The sequence below is a fragment of the Coffea arabica genome, chromosome 9e (genome assembly GCF_036785885.1).
Source record: "Coffea arabica cultivar ET-39 chromosome 9e, Coffea Arabica ET-39 HiFi, whole genome shotgun sequence".
Classification (NCBI taxonomy): domain Eukaryota; kingdom Viridiplantae; phylum Streptophyta; class Magnoliopsida; order Gentianales; family Rubiaceae; genus Coffea; species Coffea arabica.
The window spans coordinates 10,843,728-10,852,792 of record NC_092327.1 but is presented as its reverse complement, the minus strand read 5'-3'; the positions used below and the strand labels follow the sequence as shown (position 1 = coordinate 10,852,792).

General features: G+C 41.1%; 1 protein-coding gene across 1 annotated transcript; it reads right to left on the bottom strand.

The window, feature by feature from the left end:
• Window positions 1-485: 485 nt before the first annotated feature.
• LOC140014596 (uncharacterized) lies at window positions 486-1,871 on the bottom strand. Its single transcript, XM_072065662.1, has one exon. The coding sequence runs from the start codon at window positions 1,869-1,871 to the stop codon at window positions 486-488; it is 1,386 nt and encodes a 461-aa protein (XP_071921763.1).
• Between the last annotated feature and the right edge of the window lie 7,194 nt (window positions 1,872-9,065).

Below are 9,065 nucleotides of genomic sequence, written 5' to 3'. Positions count from 1 at the left end.
TTCTTCTTTGCTCATGAGAGAGCCGGCCATGGAGGAGAAGAAAAGAGTGAATTTTTGTAATTTTTTTGTGAGATATTTAACTAAATGGTAAAAAAGTCAAAAAAGTCAATAATTGTCTAACAAGTCCAACCAATGAGATAGTGACACTTGTCACTCTATTTAAAGCATCTCTATCCTTTTATTCTCTCTCTCAACAATCACATCACAACCTCTACTTATCTCTTAACACCCGATAAATTTTACACAGTATCCGAAACTTAATCTTATTGGCCGAATTTTTCCGAACTTTTCGCACTAGTGGGTCCCACGTCCGATATACGTTCTTAATTTCTCAAAACCTAACCGATACTTGAAAACTCATCTAAAACCTATATTTACTCAGAAAAATTATCTGGGGAAATTTCCAATAAAGAAAAATGTAGAAAAGGCGGGCGATAAAAAACCCGAAACCACCCCACCGATTAACGAATAACCCTCATATCAGCTTACGAACGGACTGGGGCCTCACAATCCTCATGCACTTGTTTGGGGGGAAGGGGAGCTAGTGTGACTTTCTTACTGTTGTACAAGAAACTATACTTATTAGTCACACCATCAAAAGTCACCTGTCTGTCAAACTGCCAAGGCCTACCTAGTATAATGTGACTAGCCTGCATAGGAACTACATCACATAATACTTCATCAGAATATTTATGGATTTGGAAGGATATAAGAACCTGCTTGGTTACTCGAACCTCCCCAGAGTTGTTGAGCCATTGGAGTTTGTAGGGTCGCGGGTGATCCCTTGTAGGCAACTTCAAGTTGTCCACCATGAGTGAACTAGCTACATTTGTGCAGCTCCCACTATCAATAATCACACTACAAAGTGCTTGGTTGACGAAGCACCTGGTGTAGAAGATGTTCTCCCGTTGAAGCTCGTCCTCCTTAACACGTGCAGTTAATGCTCTCCTTGCAACCAATGCAGTCCCAAAATGACCCTCGGGTGCACTAAACTCCTCTTCATTTGGTGATTCCCCATCACTACCTCCATCAAGAGGTAGGATGCCTTCGTACTCGGCTTCGTCCTCACTCACGATCTCACCATTTTGCATCATAATCATAGTCCTTTGATTGGGACATTGACTAGCAATATGGCCTCTACCTTGGCATTTGAAGCATCGAGTATCACGAGCTCTAGTTTGTACCCTAGACTCCTCAAATTTTGGAGTAGAAGAGGGCGGCTTACTAATACTAGGGTTGCCCACCTTACCTCCCTCGAATCTCGGCTTTGGTGTAGGAGCATTTGGTGAAGGCCGAGAATCATTCCTTGGTTGGAATGGGCGGTTGGTAGAGTAGGTGGTATTGCCGAAATTCGATCGAGTGTTACCCCTCCGCTTGAGCCTTTGCTCGACCTTAATAGCCTTGTCTACAAGCTCATGCAACTCCATATAATGTTGAAGTTCCACTCGTTCAGCAATATCGGGTCGTAACCCGCTCAAGAATCTCGCCATGGTGGCTTCAGGATCCTCTTGTACATCCGCTCTAAGCATCAGGATCTCCATCTCCTTGTGGTACTCATCCACACTCCGGTTGCCCTGGACCAAGGTTTGTAACCGGTGGTATAAATCCCTAGTGTAATGTCCAGGTACAAAGCGGGTGCGCATCATGGCTCGAAGCTCGGGCCATGGAATAAGCTCAGGTAGCCCATTTCTCCTTCTAGACTTCTTGATTTGGTCCCACCAAACCACAGCGTACTCAGTGAATTCCATGGTGGCCAATTGCACCTTTTGCACCTCGGTGTAGTTTTGGCAAGAAAAGACCATTTCGATCTTGGATAACCATTCGAGAAAGGTCTCGGGATCGGACCGTCCTTTGAACTCAGGGATTTGCATCTTGATTCCCTTGAATACATCGGTAGGTCCAGTCTGGTTCCTTTGCCATGGTCGAATTCGAGGTTCCTCATCATCATCATCATTATTGGAACCATCGGACGACTCCTCCACGCCCCTTCACCTTCGCATGGACTTAGAGGTTTTTGGTGTTCCAGACGCTCGGAGTTGCAGCAACTCATCTTGAATGGGTTCTAGCATGCGTTGGAAACGGCTCTCCATTTGCTCCATCATCTGTTCAAAGTTCATGGGACGGGATACTCCTTCGTTTCCACTAGACATGGAGTCTCAAGTGTACCTGCAAGGGTTAGTAGCAAAGGAAATAGGGAAAAAAAGTAATGTCTTCTTTTGTTTTGTTTTTTTTTTTTTGTCACTTCACTCCCTAAGTGTTTACTCTCACACTCGTATATGGTAACTCAAATCACTCTAATAAGCTCACCAAAATATTCTCTCACAGCCCCTTGCGAAACCTTGAAGAAAGTAGAGCTCCTCAAGTGCTCAAATTTAGCTTAAAAATCAAGTTCACGCTAGAATTTGAGGTTCGTAAGAGTGGAAATCTTCTGGAAAAACAAAAATAGGACACTAAGAATGGAGTGATAGAATATATTCAAGAATAAAAATCGAGAAAAGACTTGACACAAAAGCTACAAAAAATTAAGAATGATGCTCAAACACCTAGCCGACAAGGAAGTTGGTTCCTTTTGCGTTGCTGGATTTTTGGATCGTTTACCAACCAAGGTCAACAAATGCTTGGTATTCGAATGGGAGAGAATGAAAGACACAATAAATGACCCAAGACTGACCAGGACTCAATGAACAACTCAATGGGCAAATCCAAAAACGACTCAAGGCTGAAATGACTCAATGGACTTTGGCTTGCTGGAATTTTGTTTTGTTTTTTTGTGTTGCGGCTGCCTTGGGCTTGGCTGATGATTTTATGGGGAATTGGTTCTGTGTGATTTCTCAAGGGTGGGGCGTGTTAGCCTTTGATAGCAATGGGTATCTGTCCACAAGTGTTGTAGCCGAAGGAAAACAAGTGCTAGTGGGCGGTGGTGTTTGGTTTGTAGTGCGGTGTTTAAGAGTCAAGGTGTAGTGCGGCTGGTTGGGGCTGTTTTGGGGTCTGTTTGTTGTGCAGAGGTGCGGTTCAAATGCCAAGGTATCAATATGGGCAAGTGGGGGCTACAGATTAGGAAGCAATAAGAATGGAAACCCCTTTGGATTTAGAAATCAATCAGGATTGGAAGTCCTCCAGCGGCTGTTTCTCTCTCCTTTTTTTTTGTTTCTTTTCTTTTCTAGATGTTCAGCCGACCATGTTCCTCTTCCCAAGTGCTCTAGGATTGCACCATAACTAAGATACCAACGTTCCTCTGGCTGCTGTGTTTTTTTTTTTTTTTTTGCGCAACAGCAACTTCAGATGAACACGGCTTCGTTGGGCAGAATTTCCCAGGTCTGTCCGAGTTTAAGTGCGGCTTGTTCTCATGGTTTTTTTTTTTTTTTTTTTTTTTTTGGTAAACAGGTAGGCTAGGTTTTGGTTCCCAAACGGGTCAAGGTTCAGCTCCAGGTATAGACCAACCCTTTAGCAATCAAGAGTTGCAAATCAAACACAAAATTTCCAGCAAATAGCTTCAAGAACGTCGCTGCAAATTTTCCAGATTTCAAAGGTTCAAGAATGACTTCAAGAACTCCAAGAAATCGTGAAGTTTTGCTTACGAAATTCAAGAACAAGGTTCCAAAATTCTCCTAGATAAATGAATAACTAAGACACGGATTAAAACAGCTTTAGAATGAACCGCAACTCGACAAAGAGACACGAGTAGGAATTGGGAACTACCAAACGGCAACTCCGCGACTTGGAAGGAACACCGACCAGAATTTTCTTGCCCCCCCTTTTTTTTTTTTTTTTTTTTTGACTCAGGTTTGGGACTTAATCACAAAAACTGAACAATGGACATGCACAAACAATCAGGGAACAATTCGGACAGACTTGTCAAAGCAAGTGCGGCACGGACCGAACTCCTAGGACTCGATGTTACTAGCACCGTTTGATTCTTCAATTTACTGGTCCCAAGCGGTGGAGAACACAATCAGCAAGACACGACCAGATTTATTCACTCGAGAATTGGCAATAACAAGGCACAGATTGCACAAGGTTCAACGGACACAGAAATACGGAAGCGACAATAAGAACACTAGCGGTGTGGGTTTGTTTCTCTTTTTCTTTTTTTTTTTAACGACTGCTGGAATCACACACCACCAAACCAACACAACTCACTTGACTTCCAGAAATTCCAGGAATTGAAGATGACACCAAGGCAGACTCCAGAACACGATGACCAGAATTGAACACAAAGGAAAACTCGCGGGCCAGAACTCGCGGACAGGACGCAACGTGCAAAAGTTTTTTTTTTGGTTGAACTAATCAAGACAAACACGAATTAAGACACGAGAAGAGGGATAAACGATATTACCAACAAGCTAGCTCTGATGCCAGCTGATACGAATCTCGTTTGTGAGAAGATTCGCGACCCAAGATCGCTTGTTGGATTTGACGTCGGGTGCAAGAAACGGTGGCAGCGGAAACCCTACGACCCCTCTAATCCCCGTGACTACGAACTTGTTGATACTATCTCAACCCGTAATCAAACGAATTAGTGAACCTCAGGCAAGTGTAGAAGGCGCCACAATTCAAGTGCGATTCTTGAATTGATAAGCCGAACAAGAACACTAGAGTATAACTCTAAGTTGTTCAAGGTTTGCTCGAAAGCTATGGAGAAAACTCTCTCAATATTTTTATCATAAAAGTGTCTACCCTTTATTCATGTAATATGGTGCCTTATATAGGCTATAAGTGAAAACCCTAATCTAGTAGAAAATGGACTAAGGGCGCAGTGGATATGGGCCCTAACAAAGGAGGCTTAACCCCCGACTGGTTGGGCCTCACGTGGACTTTCCTTCCTAGGCAGCCCACTCTAGCAAATAATAATGTGTAAATTAGCAATCCTACCCTTGGCGTTTCTACGTGCGATATGCACTTAGCCAATTATTCAATCTAATCAACTAATGTGGAAATAACTAACTATGATGCTAAAACGGAAATTAGGGTTTGGCAAAACCCTAATCCTCGGGTGTAGCTTCAATGCTCATTATCGGACCGCGACCACCTTCACTTGAATGCATGAATCCTTCAAAGGACTTGTGTATGGCCTGAATAAGTACATTGAGTTGCTCACGAAGTTTCTTTGCGCGAGCCCGAGTAATGGGTCCACTTGGGGCGAGCACGTGTTCCTCAGCTCCTCGATTACCCGAGCCATTGTTGGCCTGCCCACATACCATGATGCTATCAGAATTGGTTGATGATGTCTTCTTAAGAATTATAGCCTTGTATATTATCTTTCAAATGGCTTTGGAATTACCTAAATTGGAGTTGTGTGTACTGAGATATGAGTGAATAAAGCAGGACTGCTAGTTGATTTCTGCAGTGAATTTCGAACTGGAAAATCTGGAGTTGTTTTGGTAAATTTGACCTAGTTAGGGTGAGAACTGGACTGCGTGGTCTTCATGAAAGTTGTAGGTCTTTGTCTTAGGTTTCCAAATCCTCCCAGAACACCTTAAACGGACTTTGGTAGCCTGCGATATGGCTATTTAAAGGTAGTATGGTTAATTAGCCGATTAGTTGAAACTTGGTTCTGAGAATTGGGAATTTAACTAGGTTACACTGGAATTTGAACTAAGTGGTCTTCATCAAAATTGTAGCCCTCTGTCTTAGCTTCGAAACGGTATAAATTACATCCCAATCCGATAAGCGTAGCTTCGGATGTGTCCGTTACGCAAAACCCGTCAAATCTGTCTTTTGTTAAACTTCATTTCCGCACATGTTGTTAGCTTGATTTTTGTACTTATATGACTTAGAGCCTATTGAGTGGCTATTTATATTGTGTGTAATGTTGGGATTGATTGAGGAAAATAATGAAGCCATAAGGAAATAGGTAAATACAAAGGGCGTGCTGCCCAAATTTTCGCTCGAGGGCTAAGTTTCTATTTGAACTTGTATACTTTTGTTTGGCCAATACCATGACCGGTTTTTCATTTTAAAACATGATACCTCTTTAGTTTAAAACTTCAAATGCTACTTACTCCTTCCCAAAATATAGAGGTTTGATTTAGGGTTTTCTCGACCACAAGTGAACCACTTTTAAGTGAGGTTTTAAGTGTGAACGTAAGGTAGTATTGTCCTCCTTTTCACATGATTTTATCATGACGTTTAGTCTATACTAGCTGCTTGGGTATGAGTTGATTTTGAACTATCTAAATGATTCCGAAAACAATATTTTTAGCCTATCTCGTTGGATTCCGACATGTCTTTGGTTCAAGTGTTTTCCGTTGGAAATTTTATACCCCTTTTTGTTTGGTTTTGCGTTTAGTTTATGAAACCCTAGCTATTTCCGTCCACCGGTCCAAATGCCCTCGTTTCACTTTAAAGTCATTTCTATACGTTTTATTCATCAATTGTTGGGTTTCTTCGATTTCACCTAATTGTTTGTGCTAGATAGACTGTAATATTCTTTCTCATTTACTCTTAGGTTTTCTCGATGACTGAGGTAATATCCGGAAGGATATTTGCACGTTGTTTTGCGTAAATAGGTGAGTGTTCCTTGTTTGCTATATTTTTCTTGACTTCATGACTTGTGTTCTTGTTTGATAATGTGTTAAGTGCTTTCAAGGATTTCCAAAACAAGTTTTCTAGGCGAGCGTGTACTTTACCGCCCTCGACCTAAATGAAACGTGAAATTTTCAATGATTTAATGATTGCTACATTAGTTGCGCATGATGTAAGCTTTTTTGGCTGAACTAGGCCCTGCCCTTCGTTACCGATCGACTCAAGCCAGAAGCAGACTCGGTCGGGCGATATGGTGACCCTGGGTGAATTTGGTATACTCGAGTATTACCTTATAGTCTGGTGGAGCCTGGCCAATTTCTAGGAGGGGGTGAACGAAACGAAAGAACGAACGAGGGTTTTATTTACCAAAAATGCATTTTATTTAAATGACCGGAGGAATAAGGGGAATGACAGGAGAACGAATGAACGAACGAATATATGGCTCCCTGTGAGCCCGTATCCTTTTAATGAATGTGTTTATCGCTTTATTTTGTATTTGTATCTTGAATTATTGGTTATATGTAATGAATGCATTGAACTTCTTGTTGCCTATGTGTGCGGAACCTCACTGAACTTTTAGCTCATTCCTTTAGTTTTGTTTTCCTTAACAGGGGAAAGTGAGCAAGGATGAGAGCTGTGTATCGACTAGCCTAGTCTAGTTTCTTTTGGGATGGTTCTCGCCCTAGTGCTCGGCACGGGTTAGATGTATGGTGAATCGAGAACCTTTGTATATTCGATGTTTGTACTTCCTTTTTAGATAGCAATGTATATAAGTTTTGCTTTAAATTTTGGACCGTCGTTATATTTATTCTTGTGGGTTTATTCTGATTTTGTTTGAGGATTGAAGTGAACGACTGAGTCCCGGCGAGAGCTGGGAGTCGTTATATTTATTCTTGTGGGTTTATTCTGGTTTTGTTTGAGGATTGAAGTGAACGACTGAGTCCCGGCGAGAGCTGGGCAGGCGGTCCGCTGACCCCTTTGGTTCGCCTTAGGGGGAGGTGGGGCTATCACAATTTTCAAAATGATTTGTTCTGATGAAATGTAGACTTTTGAATCTAGATTTCAACACCACCGACCATTCTCAATTTCAAGTTGTATTGAGTGAGATATGGTACAATTTGTAAACTGCAGCAGAGCTGGAAAACTCTACTTTTTGCTGGCCAACTGATTTGGTTGTTTGTTAGATGTTTTGCTTTGAAAATTTTGATGTCAACCAACTATGAACTACTTATGAAATGTTTCTTGGACCTTGGTTTCACAAATGAACCAAAATAGGACTGATTTCATGGTCCAAAATGTTTGAAAAGGAAAAGAAAGCAAGAAGACAGATTTGTCTTGGAAATTCCTTGAACTTTGGTAGTTTTGTTAACTACCTTTCCGTACGAGTTTTCAAATGAAATTTGATAGAGAAGTAGTCCTCATATGGAAGTTGAATTGTACCGATTTTGGTGTCAATCTATGACCATTTCGATATTCAAATGATGTGCCAAATTTGTTCTTCAAATCTGGAAAATTGACCAAACAGTCATCATTTTTTGCCAACTTTGAGCTACTATATCTTGATGCTCAAAACTCCGAATCTAGTTCTGTTTGTTGTGTTTAAAACCTTAATTGGAGCTCTAAGAGGTCTATGAATTTTAGAGGCTAGTTCACTTTCTGTGAATTTTACCGAATTTCCAAATTTGCCGAAAAACAAGATTGAAACTGTCTTGTATGCTCAGATCAGCCAATTTGAGCTGAAAAATGATTGTCTTCTGTTTATAATCTTGGAAAAATGTCTTCTAGGAACTTTTAGTAATTTGGATCTAGTTTCCAACGGTATAAATGTTTCCAATTTTGGACCTACTGAGTGCAAGTTTTGATTTTTCTAAATTTGGCGTGCAAAACTGAAATTTTCTGACTCGATGGGAAATGAGTTTTTGGAAAACTCTTCTCTATCCTTTGCGATTGATTGACTGTTTTAAATTTGATTTCATGAAGGAAATCAATTTTTCCTTGTGTTATTAAACCCCACTTTCGAGTCTCGATTTACGAGTAATTAAGGCTTTTTTCATGATATTTTCTTAGTATTGTACAAGTGTACAATCTTCCTTGTTAACAAGGGGTTTATAAGTGATAGTGTATGATAGTAAATTATTATTTGCTCAGGCACTCAAGAGGACCTTCAAGAGGATCTCGAAGCGGACGCCTAAAAGTTGTTTAAGCACTTACTCCCTATTTTGATTGGTGAGTGTCAAGTGCATGATTTGTTGAAATTATGTGAATTGCTTCTTATGAATTGAATGGTTTACAACTGTTGAGTCGAGTGTGTACTTTATCGAAGTCATTCTCTTTCAACTGATTGTACAACTGAACTGCTCATAACTGAACTGTATTTGTATGACTGGATGTCGTTGGAGTGAATCTCCTCGACCGATAACTGAGCTATCTGCATGTCGTTGGAGTGAATCTCCTCGACTTATAACTAAACTGTGGGGACGCCCAAATCTCAATTGGCCGACCTTGCGACTCAAGCCAGCAAGGGCTTGGTCGAGGAGCTT

Coding starts and splice junctions, on each gene's coding strand:
- LOC140014596 (XM_072065662.1), bottom strand. CDS start 1,871: ATGCAAATCCCTGAGTTCAAAGGACGGTCCGATCCCGAGACCTTTCTC.